The 19,634-nt window shown below is 40.8% G+C and overlaps 1 protein-coding gene across 2 annotated transcripts in view; it reads left to right on the top strand.

Annotated features, from left to right (window-relative positions):
- Positions 1-368: 368 nt before the first annotated feature.
- Positions 369-19,634, top strand: part of GATB (glutamyl-tRNA amidotransferase subunit B) — a 54,865-nt gene continuing 35,599 nt past the window's right edge. For both annotated transcript variants that reach the window (XM_030563557.1, XM_030563556.1), the window contains exons 1-2: positions 369-542; positions 3,738-3,888. In XM_030563557.1, coding sequence (XP_030419417.1) covers positions 385-542; positions 3,738-3,888 — 309 coding nt within the window. In that variant the 5' untranslated portion in view covers positions 369-384. The remainder of the gene's footprint in view (positions 543-3,737; positions 3,889-19,634) is intronic.

Below are 19,634 nucleotides of genomic sequence, written 5' to 3' on the forward strand. Positions count from 1 at the left end.
AGCTGGAGCCTGACTGGACTCATATCTGTACGGGTAAGTTCCAAATCCTTGGAGCCTGAGCTTTGGGGCTCTGGATCCAAATCTCAGTTCAGGTAGCGGTGTGGTGGCTGCTTGTGCATCAAGTGAGATGCCTCCTCCAGCAGAGACACAGCCCTGAGCTTTCCCTGGGTCGCCAGCCATGCGAACAACCTTCATACTCCCCGCACGACTCCAGAGCAGAATGGTAGGGCAGGAACAGGAGCAGTTGGCTTCGCCTGGCCTGGCGGGAGTTGTAGTTTTCCTTGCCCCTCTCCGCCCCGCAATTTCTCCCCTGAGAGACTACATTTCCGAGGAGGCGCCGCAGCCGCGGCTGGGTCAGCTGTTCCATCACCTGCCCAGAGCAAGATGGCGGCCTCCATACTGCGACGCTCCCTTCTAGCTCCGCGCTGCAGAGCCGGGGATGTCGCCGCCCTGCACAGTGGACCGAGCCGGAGAAGGGCGCAGGCCCCAGGGCCCATCGCTTCTGGCCGGAGAATGGGGAAAAGTCCTGCGGGAGAGCGCAGGTAAGGCACAGGTTACGGGGGGTAACGATAGCCTAGCGCGGAGTGCGTGACTACAAGGCTGATAGGTTTCGGTCCGGCCCATGCGCACCCCGATCGCTCCACCTGCGGGATATTGCTGTCCTGTTCCCTGCACACACGCTATGCCCAATATCCTAACTCTTCACTGTACCCATCTCACCAGCCTGGAACTTCTGCCCCAGTTTCCTCGCCCCCTGCTATACTCCCCAATATCATGCCCTTATTTGGATTCCCCCACGGTTTCACATCCCCATTAATATTCCTCAGCTACTTCCAATATCGGCTCTCAAATTATGTATCCCTCCCCCTACAGTTTCATAACTTCACCACCCAAGTTTTCCCCTCCCTTTCCCCGATTTCCCACCAGTTCCTGTAGATCAGACACTAGAACATCGTATTCCTGTTGCGAGAATAAATGGTTTTTAAGAACTTTAAGAATCAAAGGAGATTTTGGAAGCTCACTGCTTGCCAGGATTTGAATTTGGGATTGTGCTTTTTCTGCACCAGTTGATAATTTAAACATTATTTAACACAGGGATCAGATGCAGTTGCATGTTACAGGGATTGGCTTCTTAGATAAACCTAATATAGATAAAGCACTGTACAGAATTGTGGGTTTTTCCTGTTCAGGGAAGTTGCAGCTCTGATACAATCTGATGTTCATGTAGAGACCTTTGCACCTGAGTGGAAACCCAGGCTCTGACTATATGCATCTGAATGCAGGATAAGGACCTTATTTCAGAAAGCTTCTGGGAAAAAAAAAACCCTTATGTTAGAAGGGAGATTTTGGGGGGATATTTTCAAGTCAAATTATGCCCAAAATTTAGGTAAAAATAAGCTTTTTCCAAACTTGAGGCATGGAAATATTTCCATTAAGTACTTGAAAATCCTAGTGAAAATCATCTTAAGCAATCATTCTTCTGCAGTGTTTGCAAACCAAACATTGCAGTATAGTATGTGAAATTAATTAGAAACAGGCTATAAACATAAATTAAACAGATCAGTTGTTTTTCAGAGTCTGAACTGAGATCAGAGGTCAAAATGGGAGATGGTGAGTGAGGTAGTCTAAATTTCCACCTATTCACAACACAGAAATGAGATGCCACTCTCAGTAGATTGTGCAGGTACTTGTAATTTCGTCACACGTCTACTTTTGTGTAAGCAGCAAAGAATCCTGTGGCACCTTATAGACTAACAGACGTTTTGGAGCATGAGCTTTTGTGGGTGAATACCCACTTCCTCAGATGCATGTAATGGAAATATCCAGGGGCAGGTATATGTGTGTGCTAGCAAGCAAGCTAGAGATAATGAGGTCAGTTCAATCAGGGAGGATGAGGCCCTGTTCTAGCAGTTGAGGTGTGAAAACCAAGAGAGGAGAAACTGGTTCTGTAATTGGCAAGCCAATCATCCTCCCTGATTGAACTGACCTCGTTATCTCTAGCTTGCTTGCTAGCACACACATATATACCTGCCCCTGGATATTTCCGTTACATGCATCTGAGGAAGTGGGTAGTCACCCACGAAAGCTCATGCTCCAAAACGTCTGTTAGTCTATAAGGTGCCACAGGATTCTTTGCTGCTTTTACAGATCCAGACTAACACGGCTACCCTCTGATACTTGACTACTTTTGTGTGTACTTTGATCAACAATGAAGTAGTTTAATGTTGATTTTAAAATTGACATAATTGATTCAAAATTAAGATTCTGTTCACATGGGTGCAAGCTGTCCACATTCATCAGAGCTATTGTTTCAGGTCTTCTGCAGATACAGGCAAATATCATTGGTTTCAAACATAATAGCTAGATACAATACTTAATTGGTTTTTTTTAAATGAAACCTGAGCTTCTGGAGCATAACAGTGCAGCCACCATAAACAAGTAACTGCCTGCCAAGCCACCACAAGCCAGTTCAATATGATTCCTTGTTGAGATAAATGCTGAAATAAAACCACATAAATAATGAAAGCAGTGTTAGGTGCCCTAATCTTGCAAACTCTTACTCATGTGCTTAACTTTACTATCATGAGTTGTCTTTTTAATTTCGTCCCCAAGTTTCACTGGAATCAATGGGATTTCTCAAAGTTGTAAAGTTAAGCACCTGTAAGAGTTTTTGGATTTAGGGCCTTAGATATTCTACCTGATGTCTGAAACATAGCTAATGAATCTTGCTTTTACAAATATGATTTTGTAATCTCAGTCAACACATGGAGAAGAACTATTTGTTGTAAAATACTTTATTTAAATTCCTGAAAATAATCCTAAGTGACAGTATTTCCATCCCATTACTCAGTTTTTGGTAGTGATGTAGTGAGTGGTTGAAGGAGAAAGACAGAACCCTGAACTCAAGTCTTGACAGATCAAGTTTATTGTGTTCACTTTTGAAAGAAATGCTGCATGTGATGTATTTGTTCAATGTTTTTCCCACTTATCAACTATATCTAAGTACTTAATATTGCTTTAGTATCTTGTTATACAAACCTGACTTCACCAGTGAAATACTATATTTCTGTCATTTCATTTGTACAAGGCCAGGTAATTACTTACAGAAACAGTTAAGCAATTCACACTGTGAAAGTGACCCCCATCTCTTGCCTATATGAGGGTTATGGATGTGTGAATTGCAGTTACTTTTCAGATGATATGTAGAAGCTCATTCTTGTGGAGTATGTTCAGAGAGCAGTTGCTCTCCAATGGAAATTATGATTTCTTTATTATCAGACTACTAATGTTTATGCTAATGCAGTACAACCTTTTCCAACTTGCAAGTGATTAGCTGACAATGTATACATAATTGATATGCCACCTGTTTGTTGGAGACTTATCAAAGTATATGAAGTACAATTCATATTTATAATTTCTGTTGGGTATAAAATTGGAGGTTGATCAGGCAAGCTGTTACTCGTGTGGATTTGCCTCATTGATGCTACTCATATGAGTAAGATTTCATGGATTTAGACCTTTATTTTTTTCCTTTTTATATAATTGTTCCTACTTACCATCCTGTACCTGTATATAATGAAAAAGTTTGCCTCATATTTCCCTTCAATATTTATTATGGATCAGCAGCGCAGTGCTACCATATGGTATTGCAAGGGTTTTTTGGTCTTGTGTTTAGAAGTTTATGGAGGTTTAAGAGAGTATATGTTAATCATATTTACTTTCCCCTTCTCTTTCAGTGTTGCTCCATGGGTAGCAGTGGTGGGTCTGGAAATTCATGCACAGATCAGTTCCAACTCAAAGCTTTTCTCTGGCTCCCAAGTCCAATTTGCAGCACCACCTAATTCTTTGGTATCTTTCTTTGATGCTTCTCTACCAGGGACCTTACCAGTAAGTTACATTTCATCTTAATTTGTTTCGTAAGAGAATCTTAACATTTTTTGTTGAGCAGATACTTTGAAGCACAATTCTTATCTTTTGTTCTTCGTAACAGTCTTTGTCTCTAGCACTGTTCTTTGTTTTCTAAAACTTTGGTTCACTATTTTCTTTCTGTGTACTTACTCTGTCAGATATCCATGGTGATCAAGTTACAGCTCCTGTTGAGGAATTAACTCAGGAATACCTCTTGCAGAGATTGAATTAATGGCAACTTCTTTTTGCTGTCAAAGTCGGTGTATTTGAATGGCAATGTTACTTTAGTTAATTTTACTATATTTGATTAGCATGAAGCACTGGAAGCTCATTAAATGTGAGAAGACATATAAAATCCTACGAGTAACGTTAAGATTTTGTCAGTTATTTTTAGTAAAAGTCACCGGTCATGGGTAATAAACAAAAGTTCACAGAAGCTAAAATGCTTTTAAAATACGTTAAGAAATAAAATTACTAAGACTAATTGGGTGGGGCCTGACAGGGGGATAACTGAAGCCTGAGCCCCATGGTGGGGGTAAGAGACTGAGATCTGCTGCTGCGAGCTGGAGAATCCAGTACCCACCACTCATGGCAGCTCAGGGCTTCTGGACCCCCTGTCAGTCTCAATAGCACAGGGCTAAAGCGGAAAATATCACGAGTCTCTGAAAATCATGGAATCTATGACTTTCGGGACCTTTGTGACAAAATCTTATCCTTACCTATGAGTGATGAGCATCTTGGTTTTCTAGTTTGACATTATTTTGCCATATGTGTTCTCAAGTAGCTGCTGTTTCCTATTTGGAATGTCTCAGTATAGAGTTATTTGGTCTTCTAAGCAAAACCGATCTGGTGTGGGAAAGTGTGAACCATACTTACTGATTGTTTGTTTTATTTGTAATACACTAAAGATAAGCATGAGATAGGTGACCTGCTGAGCAGTTTTTGGTTAAAGTCTGCAGTTTTGGGGGCATGGACCAGACCTGGGTCTGTGTGTTGCAGCAGGTTGCATGTCTGGCTCAACAAGGCAGGGTTCTGGAGTCCCAAGATGACAAGGAAAACAGGCTCAGAGGCAAATTCAGCACATCAGGTGACAGTCCCAAGGGAGTCTCTGTGACCAAACCTGTCACACTGGTAACATAGGGCTTTTCATTGGTCAGCAGCCCCTTCAGGATGCTGATGTTCAGGTTAAACAGCTTCTTTTCCACTTCAGTTATTCTGCTGCTGTCTCCCCCTTAATCATTTTAGTTTATCCTCTAACGTCACATTTTTACTTCTTTAATGTAGTTGTCTATTGGGGTGGGCATGATGGTGCTACAAATATTTGTTCACTGTAAGCTTCCTGGGGTCCTTTCTGGTGGCAAGTACTATATAATGTAAAATATATTTACTATATATACAAACTTGATGTGAAGAGAAAGTAACCACTGAACAAGGTTATTGTTGTATCATATAACAAGTATGCTCTTTATAAAGAAATGGAGTCAAAGTATTTACGGTAAAAGTACCTCCCCAAATGTATTTATTGGAAGTAAACCCTGAATTCCTTTCGCAGCGTTCTATTTTTTTACTGTGCTATTTGAAGATTTTATTTCCTTCACTAAAAAATAGCTTTAGGTAGGATTCTGAAATTGAGAATAAACCTAGAGAAATATATTTGGGATCTGGAGGGAATCCAAGCAGTTTGGAGAGACTTGTGGGGCTTGGGAAGAGAAATGCACGGTGACAAATCACAGTTTGTGAAAGTTAGATGGCTGAAGAAGCGGTGTTTGAAAGATCCTGGTAGAGTTTAGACGAGGTCAGTGCCAAATTAGGGCTGAGTTTCAGATCTGATGATACAGAAAGTGAAAATCTTATAAGATGAGCAGTTCTCTGGAGATTGGTGCTATCTTGAGAGGAAATTGTATGAGAGTGGCTTTTCTGAGGAGATTTTCGCTGCACCTGAATTGCAAAATAAGTCCCTTCCAGTTTTGAATCCAGCCTATAACCAAAACCAGAATGTCAGATTCACATCTGAACACCTCCCCACACAGTGAATCTTGAAATGCGGTTTGCGTTCAAGATGTTTGTTTTGGCCCATTTTGTTAACATTTTGTTAATGATGTGAGGAAATCATACTTAAATCATATCTTTTATCAAATTGGAAGTTTTCCCATGAAAGAGTAAAAATTTGAGCAGGGTAAACATGAAAGCTGGTAGAATGTTTCCCTTTTTATATATTTCTTTACTTTGTTTCTCTTGTTTTTGAATTGATTTCTGTGCTTTATAGGGGGAATGGCTGTTTCCTTCATGATTGTACCCTGGCGGAAAATCATGGGCTCCAGGACATGCAGGCTTATGCAGAGATGATAACTGTACCTGATTAGCAGGCAGCCTGATAGCTTAATTAAAAATTAGTGATCCTGCACTTGTTCACTTCCTCCAACTGCTTTTATCTGTACAAGGACAAAAAATCTTATTCCCAGTATTGGAGAGAGCAGAGTTGAAAGTGAATATTAAAAAATTATTGTATTCATATGTAAGAATGTGATATGGAATCCTTTCTTTAGTATCAGTTTTTTGTTTTTCTGTAGCACTTACTGTATTAGCCAGGGCTGATATTTGCTTTGTCAGTATAAATGTAGACTTATTTATTTAAGCAAGGTATTTTAGAATATGCATTGGTAATTTGTGGAGACATAGAGAGAGTATTTTTGGAAATGTTTTAAATATAATTTTTCCTCTAATTTTTTAGACCAAAATATTTTGCCTGTGTTAAAGTTGTTGCATTTTGATAGTATAAGACTTTTTAGAGTCTACATATGTAGTAGTTCGTTTGAACTCTTCTTGTTTTTCAAAGAAACTAACAAGGAAAAGCAATGTTATAGTAGAACTGAGAAAACACAATATTTGTGCTATGTCTGCAATAGAGGATAATCACAGTAATAGATGTTCTAAGAACTGTAGTCACAGTTAGAGCTCTGCACGGATACAAAAATGTATCTATGCATCCGATCCGCAAAAATTGTCTGCAGATGCAGATATCTGCAGCTGTCCACAGATTTGCAGGGCTCTACTTACCCTGTTTGGGCTGCAGCTCCGAGGCATCCCGTGCTGGAGCACTGTCAGGGTGAGCAGCAGTGGGGAGCCCGCATGGAGTCATGGACCCTCCACCTGCCCTCAGCTGGGCGGGGAGCCTGGGAGGCAGGGACATGGCTGGGGGCTGTTCTTAGCCCCCGCACTGCGGGCAGGTGTGGGGTCTACTGCGGTTCCCTGGCTGGGCTCACACTGGCCTGGCTTGGGGGCGAGAGGGGTGATCTGTGGAGCTGCACAGGGGCTGCTTGGGTCCCCCACCCAGGGCAGGTGGAGGGTCCACCACTGCTCCCCACAGTTGCCTCCCTGGCTCTTACTGTGGCAAGGCTGAGGTTCTGAGCAGCCCCAACTGGAGCCGGGTTGGGGAGAGCTGTGCTGGCAGCTGGCAGGATCTTTCCACCTGCCCTAGGTGGAGGACCTAGGGGGCAGGGACATGGGCTGGAGCTGTCCAGGCCACCCACCCAGGGCAGGTGGAGGGAACCAGGCTCCACACAGCTATCAGCATGGCGCACCAGCGGGAAGAGAGGGCGGCTCAGAGCCGCAGCCCAGCTACGGTGAGAGCCAGGTGGGCAGCTGTGGAGAATCTGGGTCCCTCCACCTGCCCCAGGCGGGGAGCCCACCCAGTTTCCCCACCCCTCAGGTTCTCCCACCCAGGGCAGGTGGAGGGACCCAGACTCTCCACTACTGCCAGTGTGGCTTTCCCTGACCCGGCTTGGTCGAGGGCAGCTTGGAGCCGCAGCCTGGCCATGGTAAGAGCTGGCTGGGCAGCTGTGGGAAGCCGTGGCAGACCCTTCACCTGCCCTGGGTGAGAGGCCTGAACAGCCCCCAGCCCACGTCCCGGTCCCCCGCCCAGGGCAGGTGGAGGGTCTGCACCGCAGTTCCTCACGGTGGCTGCATGGCTCTTACTGACAGAGCTCTGCACAGATACAAGATTTGAATCCGCATCCACGATGCTATCCACAAAAATGATCCACGGATATAAAGCGGATAACTATGACTAGAGCCCTACAAATCTGCAGGTATCAGGGTCAGAGAAAGTTAAATTTACTATGAGATTGAGAGAGAATTGCAGCAAGGATCATGTCTATATTACTGCTCAGCTCTCCCATTATGCTTCCCTCTTGGCCCTAGAAGAAGAAGCTCTAGACATAACTGACATGATTGTCCTACATTCCTGGATTACTGGTGGAATACAGATGTGATTTGCTACTGCTGAGTATGTTATGTAGGAGGAGGGGGAGAAGTCTGTATTTTCTTTCTGTCCTAAGTATCTTTTGCCCCTATATTATAGCTATAGGAGAATGCAATTGATTCTCCTGCTTCTAGTACTCTGCAAGGGGTTCGCCAGAAACAATATGGTTGAGGGTCATGTCTGTTTCACTGTGCTGCTGCTCATGGTGATGCCTCTGAGAAATAGCTATGGGCACGAACAGCAGCTCAGGTGTGGTCAAGGTTGGAAATGGATAGGTTTTTAAGGGGAGGTGTCATAAACAGATAGCTAAGAGTTAATGTCTCTTTCACCTGTAAAGGGTTAACAAACAGTGACCTGCAACACCTGACCAGAGGACCAATCAGGAAACAAGATACTTTCAAACCTGGGTGGAGGGAAGCCTTTGTTTGTGGGTTTTGGGTTTTTGTGCATTGTTCTCTCTGGGTCCTGGATGGGACTAGCGGTGCAACCAGGTTTCTGCCAATCTCCCTGCTACAGTCTCTTATCTATTCAGAATAGTGAGTAAGAAAAAAAGGCGGTTACAGTCTTTTAATTTGTTTTTCTTATTTGCAGATGTGTACTTGCTGGAAGTACCTTAAATTGTGTTTCTGCTGGAGAAAGCTTCTTTCTATTGTCTGAGCTATAAAAACCCTGTATATTTACCATCTTGATTACAGAGACAAGTTTTATTTTTTTTTCTTCTTTATTAAAGTTTTCCTCTCTTTTAGAATCTAATTGATTTTTTGGTTATCTTTTGTAAAACTCCAGGGAAGGGAGTCTGCACTCACCAGGGAATTGGTGGGAGAAAGGAAAGGGAGGAGGGAAGAAAACCTGCTCTCTGCATTTATCTCTGTATCTCTCTCCAGGGAAGAAGGGAGGGGGAAGGGGTGATTCAAGGAGTTGAATCATGGTGATCTCCTAGTATACCCAGGGCAGGAAAGAGCTGGGAGGAAGAAAAGGAGGGGGAAGGGAAATGGTTCAGTCCCCTTTGTTGTGTGAGACTAAGGAATCTGGGTCTGGGGGTCCCCAGGGAAAGGTTTGGGGAGACCAGAGTTTATCAGGTACTCAGAATCCTGATGGTGGCAGCCTATCAGATCTAAGCTGGTAATTAAGCTTAGGGGAATTCATGCTAGTACCCATATTTCGGACGCTAAGGTCCAGATTTGGGAATTATACTATGACAGGAGGTTGGATAAAAAGCAGATAATCTCTTCCTCCTACTCCCTGATTTTGTTTTTGTTTTTGTTTAGCAGCTTGTTTCACTCTTCTTCCCCCTTATTCTTCCCACAGAGCTGTTCCTGTAGCAGTGGTGGAGCCATCTGTACTGTTTCCACACATACCTTGTCTCCATGCTACTATACATGTTTTTTCCACTTACCCTAGAACTATTAGCGGTAATGGAGCCCCTCATCAGTGAAGAACATACCATACCATTCTCCACAGTTGCATCCAAATCCTTTTAGGGTTGTGCTTTCTCATGGAATAACATAGGGACACCCAAAGCTTTATAATGGACAAAAGCATAACTTTTTCACCATTTATATGTCCCGTTAAAAGTGCAGCAAACTCAGGAGCATCTTCCTTAAAGCTGAATGAGTTTGTTTTCTTTGAATGAAATAAACTCTACCCTAAGCATTGTCTTAGTGTTAGTGACCTTCCCCCCCACCCCCAAAGAGCCTACAGCTGCCAGGTATGGGGTCTCAGGTTTGTAGATTCTATGGCCGGAAGGGACCATTATGATCATCTTGTCTGACCCCCTGTGCAACACAGACCTTAGAAATTCCCCCAGATAATTCCTAGAGCATATCTTTTAGAAAAACATCCAATCTTGATTTAAAAATTATCAGTGATAAGGAATCCACCATGACCTTTGTTAAATTTTTCCAATGATTAATTACTCTCACTGTTAAAAATTTACACCTTATTTCTGGTCTGAATATGTCTAGCTTCATTTTAAGATGGATCAGATAGCAAGTTTTTAATGCATTTAATGTGTGCCATGTTTATTTTGTATCATTCTAGTTTTGTGATCAAAATGTTGTGTGATGTCAAGTCAAACACCTTAGAAGTCTGTCTATTACATCAACTTTATTACCTATGTCAATTTATAATCTCATCAAAAAAAGATATCAAGTTAGTTTGACAGGATCTGTTTTCCATATATCCATGTTGATTTGCATTAATTACATTACTCTCCTTTAGTTCTTTATTAATCAACTCCTGTATCAGCCACTCCATAATCTTGTTTGGATTTGATGTTGGGATGAGAGGCCTATAATTACCCGGGTCATCCCATTTACCCAATTTTAAAAATGGCACATTAGCTTCTTTTCAGTTTTCTGGAATTTTCCCAGTGCTCCAAGACTTATTGAAAATCAGAGTTGATGGTACAGCAGTTTTCTCAGCCAGCTCTTTTAAAACTCTTGAATGCAAGTTATCTGAACCTGCTGATTTAAAACTGTCTGGCCATAGTAGCTTCTGTTCAACATCCTTCAAAGATACTAGTAGAATGGAAAGAGTGTTATCACCATCTGATGAGACTATATTACCTATTTTTCACCCAAATACAGTTCAGAAATATTTATTGAACACTTCTACCTTTTCTTTAGAACTGATAATTTCACCATTTCCATTTAGTATGGGCCAGCACAACTGTCAAGATTCTTTTGGTTCCTAATGTATTATTAAACTCCTTATTGTCTTTAACTCTTGTGGCCATAGATTTTTTCCTTGTGCCTTTTGGCTTCCATTATCAATTTTCTACAATTCCTAACTTCTGATTTGTAGTCATTAGTATCAGCTCCCCCTTTCTTCCACTTATATACAAATTTTTGTTTACAGCTGCTTTCACTTACCCTCTAAACCAGGTGGGGATATTTGTTTTTAGCCAGCACAGTTTTCTTCCTAGATTGTGGCTTTTTGAACACCTAGTAGATGTTCTTAAATTATTCCAAAATATCATTCACATTTTTCTGATTAAATTCTTCCTCCCAACTGATTTGGCTCATAATTGTTTTCAGCTTTATGAAATTGGCCCTATTAAAGCACCAGATGAATTGTGTCCTGTTGTCTTTAGAGGACCGAGTACAAAGAGGGAATTGGGGGCATAAACAGCAGCCACTATAGACCCTGCCATAGAAAAGCCAGGTGGCACAAGACACGTCACATATACCATAGCTTTTTGTAAAGCTCTGTTTATGAGCTATGAAGGTGACCTAATTTAAGGCCTGATTGATCTACCATTGAGGTTGGAAGTCTTTATTTATGGGAGCTGAAATCAGGTCTATAGAAAGGGAATGAAAACTCATCTCAGGATTACTTGAGAGGTGCCTGAATAAATGATAGCTTTAGTCTTAGAAATAAAATGGAATGTCTGGTGTTTAAAAGCTATAGCCACTTTTCCCCACAATGGCTGAGGTTTCCAGACAACAGTTTCCAACTAAAAGCAACTATGCATTTTTTCCATTACAGGTGCTTCTACACATTTAAAATGCCTGCGTTTACCCAATTTTTGTTGTTAATCATAGGAAGTTGCTGTATCCTTTCTCTTAGGCTCATCAGTTTCTCTACACAGTGAAGTCATTCGTCTTCTCCTTAACAGACAGAAACACTGAGAGATAATTCAGGATTTAAATAGTCATAGAAATGAACACAAATTGAAAATGAGCTTAACCATAGCTATGTGTTTCTAGACTGTCAACCATTTTAAAATAACTGAAAGCTCCTAATGTATTTTCAATGTATCTACAATATGAACTGTATTTTTGTACTATTTATATGGTTTTTTAAATGATAAAGATTTCAGATATTTATGAAGAGAGGATTTTCAAAAGCACTCTGTGATGGCTTACCTCTGCTCCCATTAAAGTCAACATAAATTCCTGTTGTTTTCAGTGGGAACAGAGTTACATCACTGCTGAGCACTTCTGAAAATCTCACCTTGGATGTCTCGAATTTATCTGAATTTGCATCCTTCCCATGCCTTCGGATGTCACTTTGGACATGAACATGGCTCTGCCATCCCTGTTTATCCTGTGCTACTCTTTGCACATTCTCAGTATTGTTAGATGGTATAAGTTTTCCTTCTGTAAGTACTGTTCAATGGAGGGATTTTTTGGTCAGCCTCTTTTACATGTTCTCCAGCTCCAAATGGGCATGTTTGTTATGGCAGAGGCTCTGGCTTCATCCATATTACATGTCCCAGATATTTCCATCATCTTTTTTTTTCCTGGATAGCTTCAGAGGTAAAGAAGTTGTTCGACTGTGATAAATCTCAGGCACTTATTTTAATTTTTTTCCATTTTATACCTAGTATTTTCCTGAGGCATTTGCATTTACAGGCATTTAGACGTCTGCCTATACCTTTTGTGGATTTTCCAGCTTTCACATCCATATTTAAGGTAGAAATAACATTGGCATTAAAGATTCATAGTTTGGTCCTTAAGTTGCAGATTTTTTGTTTAAGTTGCTGGTGATGAATCTTGTTTGAGGTGATGAATGCAGCTGCCACCTTGCCAATTCATGACATTATTTCCTTCCTGAAATCCTCATTGGCTTTCATGTTACTGCAAATATATGTGAATTGACTCACCTGTTGTAATCCTTTCTCTTCTAATGTAATGCTTGAGTTGGACGTGTCTGAGGTTCTCATTACATTTGTGTTTTCATAATTAATTATTAACCCCATCTTTCTTGTGATGCCAGACCAGTCTTTTGATCTTTGCTTGCATGTAGCTTGAGCTGTGACTTAGAAGAGCTATGATGACAGCAAAAATTAGATCTTCTCATGTACTACTATTAAGCCACACAATGCCTGTGTTGGATCCATCTATGCTTTTTCTCACAATAAAGTCAATGATAATGCCAAGCAGCAAAGGTGAGAGAACTTATCTTTGGCACCCTCAGCTGTTAAACCATTCTCTCAAGTCTGCCTTTATTTATTTGTACATACTGCACCCTTATACAAGGCCTTGAAGATTTTAATCATTTTTGTTGGCATAGCATAACACTTCAAGATGTTCCACAGTGAATTGTGATGGAGGCTGTCAAATGCTTTCTCAAAATCTCTTAAGTTTACGATGTGGGCTTTTGCCATTTACTTCCTGTTTCCAGTAATTAGTCATAGGGTGAAAATCTGGTTGACACATGATCTTCCAGGTCAAAATTCCACCTGATATTCCTTTAGCTTTTCCTTATCTGCTATTTTATTCTGCTTAAGATGATATTGTGGAAAACTTTGTCTATCACTGCAAGGAGTGTAATGTCTTGCCAGTTACTGCAGTTGCTTAGATCATCTTTCTTTGGTATTTTGACTATACTGCCATTATTTTAGATTCTTCTGCAAACTTTTCCTGGCTGTGTACTGTTTTGAAATATTCAGTAATTTTATTGATAGTCTCGTCATTACAAGCTTTGAACACTTCCCTGGTGACTTGGTCTGCACCTGCCAGCTTTCCCAGGTTTTAACTTAAATGCATTTTTCTCTCTTTGTTTGTGATGTGAAATGTTAGTGTCTAGTTCTGGGTATTTGATTTCTTTGTCAATATCAATAATTCCTTGTGGTGTTGGCCTGTTTCTCACCTCTTGGAAGTGCTCTGCCCATGGCTCTTGCCCATGTGTCTATGTTCTTTTTCTGTTGTTAAGCTCTTTGTTCAGCCTTAACGGGCTCTCCGGCTGGTATAAACTTGCCAGTCAGAATCTTGTTGATTCTTTAAAAATGTGATAAAGTCAGTGATAGTGCCTCTTTCAGCAACTGCTTCAGTGTCTGTGTTCACATATTTCCTCCATGTTGCTCTTTGCTACTTTATCCTTTCTTTTTGTCTGCTGCTTTTTCTGAAGATGTTTTTGAGGATTGATGTTTTGCTTTGGCTTGTTTCCTTTCTAGCACACAGTTCCATGTGGCCTCACATATCCAGACTTGTCTGGAAATAAACTGCAGGCATTGCGGCATCTATTAAATTATCAAGCAGAAAGAACCATGACATGTCTATAGATTTCTTGTGATGGTGTTAAGGCTTATAACATCTGAAATGGGTTTTTCAGTTCCATTCAAAATTGCTGATGTAATGTCTTGTCTGTTAGACTTTAGCTGTCAGTTTTCTCTACGCGTGTTCTATTATTTTTTTAAGTGTGATCTTCAGTCTTGTGAACACACACCTGTGATCACTTCTGACACAGGTCCCATTTTGGAGAGTTGATCTAAAGTTCTTTCCAGTACATAAAAAGTCAGATTGGTTCCATGGGATTCTGTCCAAGTTACAATATGGATATCTATGTGCGTGACTAGTGTTTCATCAGTTGAGCCCTGATACCTGCCACAGTTCTACCAATCTGACACCTTTCTCATTCTGGGGACCAAGGTCACACTTGCCCCATTGCCTTCTCCACTCTGTTGTTGTCATCCCCAACCTTGGTATTACTAAGCGGATGTCATACTTGGCAATTTTGTCAGTCAGAGTTTGTTGACCATTGTAGAATTGATCTTAGATCTTGTCATGGTAGTTGCCTGTTGATATGTAATGTATACTTGTAATTTTCATGTTTATCTGGAAGCTGTTAATTGGCTACCACTCTGTAAGAGATTTTGCTGTTTTGCTGTTACCTCTGTGTGGTAACTATATTGCTTCCCAGAATGTGTTATGATTTTGTTTTGATTTTTGAATCGCCTTTTCTCAACTCAGCTCCTGGCTATTGACATTCACTTATTCCAAGGATTTGGGGGTTATATTTGTCCATTTCTGTCATTACCTGTCTGGCTTTTGTTGTTGCAGCCTTTGTTCTAAAATTCCAAAAACCAACTTTTATCGTTTATCTTTTAGTAAAGAATTTCTCTGTCTTGTTTTTTGTTTGTTTTGATGGATTTCACCAAGACTTGGCATGTCTGCCAAGAGTGCGTTCATTACTTCAGAACTGGATACAGTATTCCAGCAGCAGTTGCACTAGTAGAGATAAAATATCCTCTCTATTCCTACTCGAACAGAGATTTCCCTGTTTATATATCCCAGGATCACGTTAGCCCTTTTGGCCACAGCATCACACTGGGAGCTCATGTTCAGCTTATTGTTCACCATGACCCCCAAATTTTTTCAAAGTCACTGCTTCACAGGATAGTCCCTGTCCTGTAGGTATGGGGTACATTCTTTGTTGCCACATGTATATATTTACACTTAGCTGGATTAAAATGTATGTTGTTTGCTTGCACCTTACTTACCAAATGATCCAGACTGCTCTGTATCAGTATCCTGTCCTCTTCATTATTTACCACTCCCTCATTTTTGGTCTCATCTGCAAACTTATCAGTGATGAATTTTTTTTTGCTTCAGGGTCACTGATTAAAAGTGTTGAATAGTATAGGGCCAAAGACTGGTCCCTGCGGGATCCCCCTAGAAATGCATCTTTTCAATGATGATTCTTTTTTTTACAATGAAACTTATTCAAACCTGTTACTGTAGTGTTTGGAATTTATAACAGCCTTGAACCAGACTGGAATTTACAGTCTCAGAGCAGGGCTTTGGAGCTGTGCTCCAGCTCCGCTCCAGCTCTGGGCAAAAACCTGCAGCTCTACTGCTCCAGGGCTGCTTCGCCCTCCAGCTTTAGGCTCTGCTCCAAAGCCCTGCTCAAAAGGCCACATCAACAGAGCGTAGCCTACCTTTCAGTGATTTGGCTGATGGGTCTTATGGATTCCTCAGGTTGTGCCAGCAGAGTTCATAGATTCTTTGAATCTGAGTGATTGGACTTCTCTCAAATTTTGCTAGAGTAGTGGTGCTCCAGTGAAGTTCTTAACTCTGCTAGAAGCAGTCTTTGGCAAAGTACAAAACATACAGTGGGACCTAATAGTATTCAACGGTTCAAAATTCCAAAGTTGTACATGCAGGTTTATCCTGTGCCATAGATCTTGTTCAAAACTATGGAATAAAATAAATCTTCAGTTCTAGACTATTGAGTATTGCAAAAGTGAGGAAAATCTCATGTTCCAAATTCTATCTCACTGAATGTCTAATTAGCCTAAAATTGTCCTTTTAAAAGTTTCCTTCTGGAAAGAGACCACAATGGTGAAATCTGCGGAGACCCAATGAATTGCAGGTTTAGGTCCTCTTCTGGAATGATTGCTGTGTCTCTTTAATGACAGAGTCTGATCTTGCTCCCACTGAAGTCAATAGGAATTAGTCTGTTGACTTTGGTGTTATGCTTAGCCCATAAGCTCTCATATTACACATTCTAAACAATTATAAACACAAAATAGTTATTGCTTTCTAGATGGTGGGAAGACACAAAGGAAGAGGTCTCTGTGTAAACATTTGTCTGCAGTTGCAGAGCTAATATTCACAATTACATTAAAACGAAATAGATTTGAGAGTAATAATTTTGAAGTTTAAATTATTAATGCATTTCAAAGAAGCATATATCAGAGCAAAGTTAGTACTTTCCACACAGCACTAATGATAAGACTGAATGCATTCGTGGAAGCAAATAGAAACCAGAGTGACATAAAATATCCTTAAATTGAAAATGTGTGTCTAGCTCAGTGGTTCTAAGCTACTCATTATGTATTACCTGGGCCGCAGGTTGAGAACCACAGCACCCCCCTTCCCTCCTCGACTCCCCGTGCAGCAGCCTTGACCCTGGACCTGGCCGGCAGCCCCTGGAGACCTGCCCCCATGGGGCCAACCAGTAGCCCTCGGATCCCCAATGCCATGCTGAGCGTCCGGGTAGCCCAGCAGCCTTTAGCACATAGATGGGCCACAGCTTAGTGCTAATTGGGCTGCATGCGGCTGCAAGTTGAGAACTGCTGGTCTAGCTATTGTGGGATAGAGGTTCTTAACCTGTGGTTCATGGAGTACTTGGTGGTTTTCAGAGAGGTGAATGGATGGTCACGTTGTACTGCGTCCTTTTTGTTTCCAGCTGCTAAGTTGCATTTAAAGAAGCTAAAAATAAACTAAATACATTGTGTGTGGTTGCCATGGGATTGTTGGTGTGTTTTTGGTGGTCTGCATGATAATAAATGGCAGAGAAGGTTTCCTGAGACACTATTAAGATGTGGTGTACCATATGAAAATGGGTGAGGACCCACAGCCTAGAAGCAAAAGACTATTAAGATCTTTAGGGCGGGAACTGTCTCCTTGTTCTGTGTTTGTAGAGCACTTAATGCAATGAGCCCTGTTTTATGACTTGGGGCTCCTATGTGCTATTATAATACAAATAATTAATGAATTAAAATGTATTGACAAAAGGATTGTAGGGAAAGCAAGCAGATGCTTTCTCCAGGGAAAGGAGTAGGTGAGTCACATCTTTGTCATTCACATTTTTTATATTCTTTAGCAATCTGTAGAGAATACCTGCTTTCTTACTGTACAGAAGTGATTGGTTATTGAATATGGAAATTTAGGTTTTTAGCTAAAAGCAAATTAATTTTAGTCAGTCCATTGATAAACATCTTTGAGTCTTTAAAAAAAAAAAAAGAAAAAAGAGGAGGAAGAAGTACGTTAAATAGTGATTAGATTGCCAGCACTGGTGCTAGTAGATGTTCATGCTGTTGAAGGTGCTATCTCAGATGGACTTAAAAGCGAGGTTCTGTCTAAACTGATCTTGCACCTAAAGATAAGGTCATGCAAAGAATCTTTACATCTTCTCCAGCAGTGGAAGGAGTAGTGGAAGGAGTAGACTAATTTCTATACAAATAGATCTTCGCAAGGTTATTCTTTTATTTCATTGGTTCTCAGTTACCATGGTACCGCTAGCAAGATAATGTAGCTGGGAGGGGTGGAGGGAGGATGATATTGATGCCATCATTGACATGGTTTTCCAATACAAACAATTTACATTTTCTTTATGAGAGAACTTTTTAGGAATTCCCTAGAAATAAGTATCCATGACAGATGTTAGGAGGAGGAAAATGTTTAGAATTCTTTGTTGGTGCCGGGTTTTGTTCAGATCTATTCCCGCAGCTCCATATCTTTCTCTCAAAACCAGGACTGTGCAAGCATTTCAGACTGGCAGCTTGTCAGTTCAAGCCAATAATTTAACTTCTCAGTGCTAGTCAAAGCTGTCAAATTAATAACATTGTACTACATAAATAAGCGGGGGAACTTACTCTGGGTCATTAGTAAGGAAAGCTTTCACACACAAAATTGATGTTTATCATTATAGATTATTCTAAAAGCTGTGCATATTCTGAGGAGACATAGTAGTTTTCCTAACCTCCTGAGTTACCCAGGTGCAAAACTTAGATGATAAAACTGCAGCCCAGGCAGAAGAAAAGTGAGTATTTAAGCCTAATCACTCTTTTGAGGTAGCTAATACATAGACAGGATCACTTCACTTGACAATGAAGTAAGCACAGCAGCATTATCCAATGGTTAGGAAGTGAAGAATACTGTATTTTGCTGAAAATTAAGTGGGTAGTTAGGTGGTGAAAGTTAGTTGTTACATGAGTAAAAATATAGTCCGGACAGACACTTGGGTTAGCTTGCTCTGGTGCATGCACAGAGCGTCATAGGATTCGTAATGGCTACAAGTATCAGTGACTGGTTTTGCATCTCATTCCCCAAAAGAGCAGCTCTGGAAGCGTGATTCTGGGCCCCCATTCAATATTTACTCAGAGGGTAGAGTGCCACCTTAAGTCACCAACCCCACTTTGTGCAGCACTTGAGCATTATTTGGAGGTCTCCTATTCAACTATTGACCTATACAGCCAGCTTGTGGGATCTAACAGGATCACACATTAAGGAGATAAAACCACAGGCCATGGAGGGAGAGAGGGAAAGTTGCCTGGGGAATTTGAAATTTCATGTTTTTTTGTTTTGTTTTGTTTTTTTAAAATTCCGTGGTCAGACTAAAATTGTGATAAAATGCAAGCTTTCAGTAATGAGTGCTGTCTATTGTCAGGAACATTAAAATACTAATTGTGTAAGAAACTATAATTATGATATTAAAACAAATAAGTACTTGAACATTATACAGTATGTTTCTCTCTGGCATTGAGGACTAATTGAGCCCATTTGCTGCTGGTCAACATTCAAATTGGAAATTATTCTTATCTGTGCTTTATTTCCTCTCACCCACCCACCCACCCACCGCCAAATTTTTTTACAACTAAAATAAGACTCAGCAGACAGAGTATCCAAGCCAGAAGCATGTAGTTGCAATAAGGAGATAATAGTACTCCGGTTAAGTGCCATAAATATGTAATTCCTTTTCTTCTTTTTGGGAGGAAAAAAAGTTTTTATTCTTTTAATTATATTAAGGAGTTGTATCCCATTGTAGTAGAGCTTTGATTTCTCAATTGCTAAAGAGGCAACCCAAAACCAAATCTGTGAGGTTTCTTTTTTGGGGGGAGGGAAAGAGGAAGTTTATTTTGTTCTATTAATAAAACTCCAGTGTAGTGAGATCCTAATTACTATGTCCAATTTAAATGTTGTGCGTGTGACCCGGGATACCTGGGGTGTAG

This window comes from Gopherus evgoodei, chromosome 5 (assembly GCF_007399415.2).
Source record: "Gopherus evgoodei ecotype Sinaloan lineage chromosome 5, rGopEvg1_v1.p, whole genome shotgun sequence".
Classification (NCBI taxonomy): Eukaryota; Metazoa; Chordata; order Testudines; family Testudinidae; genus Gopherus; species Gopherus evgoodei.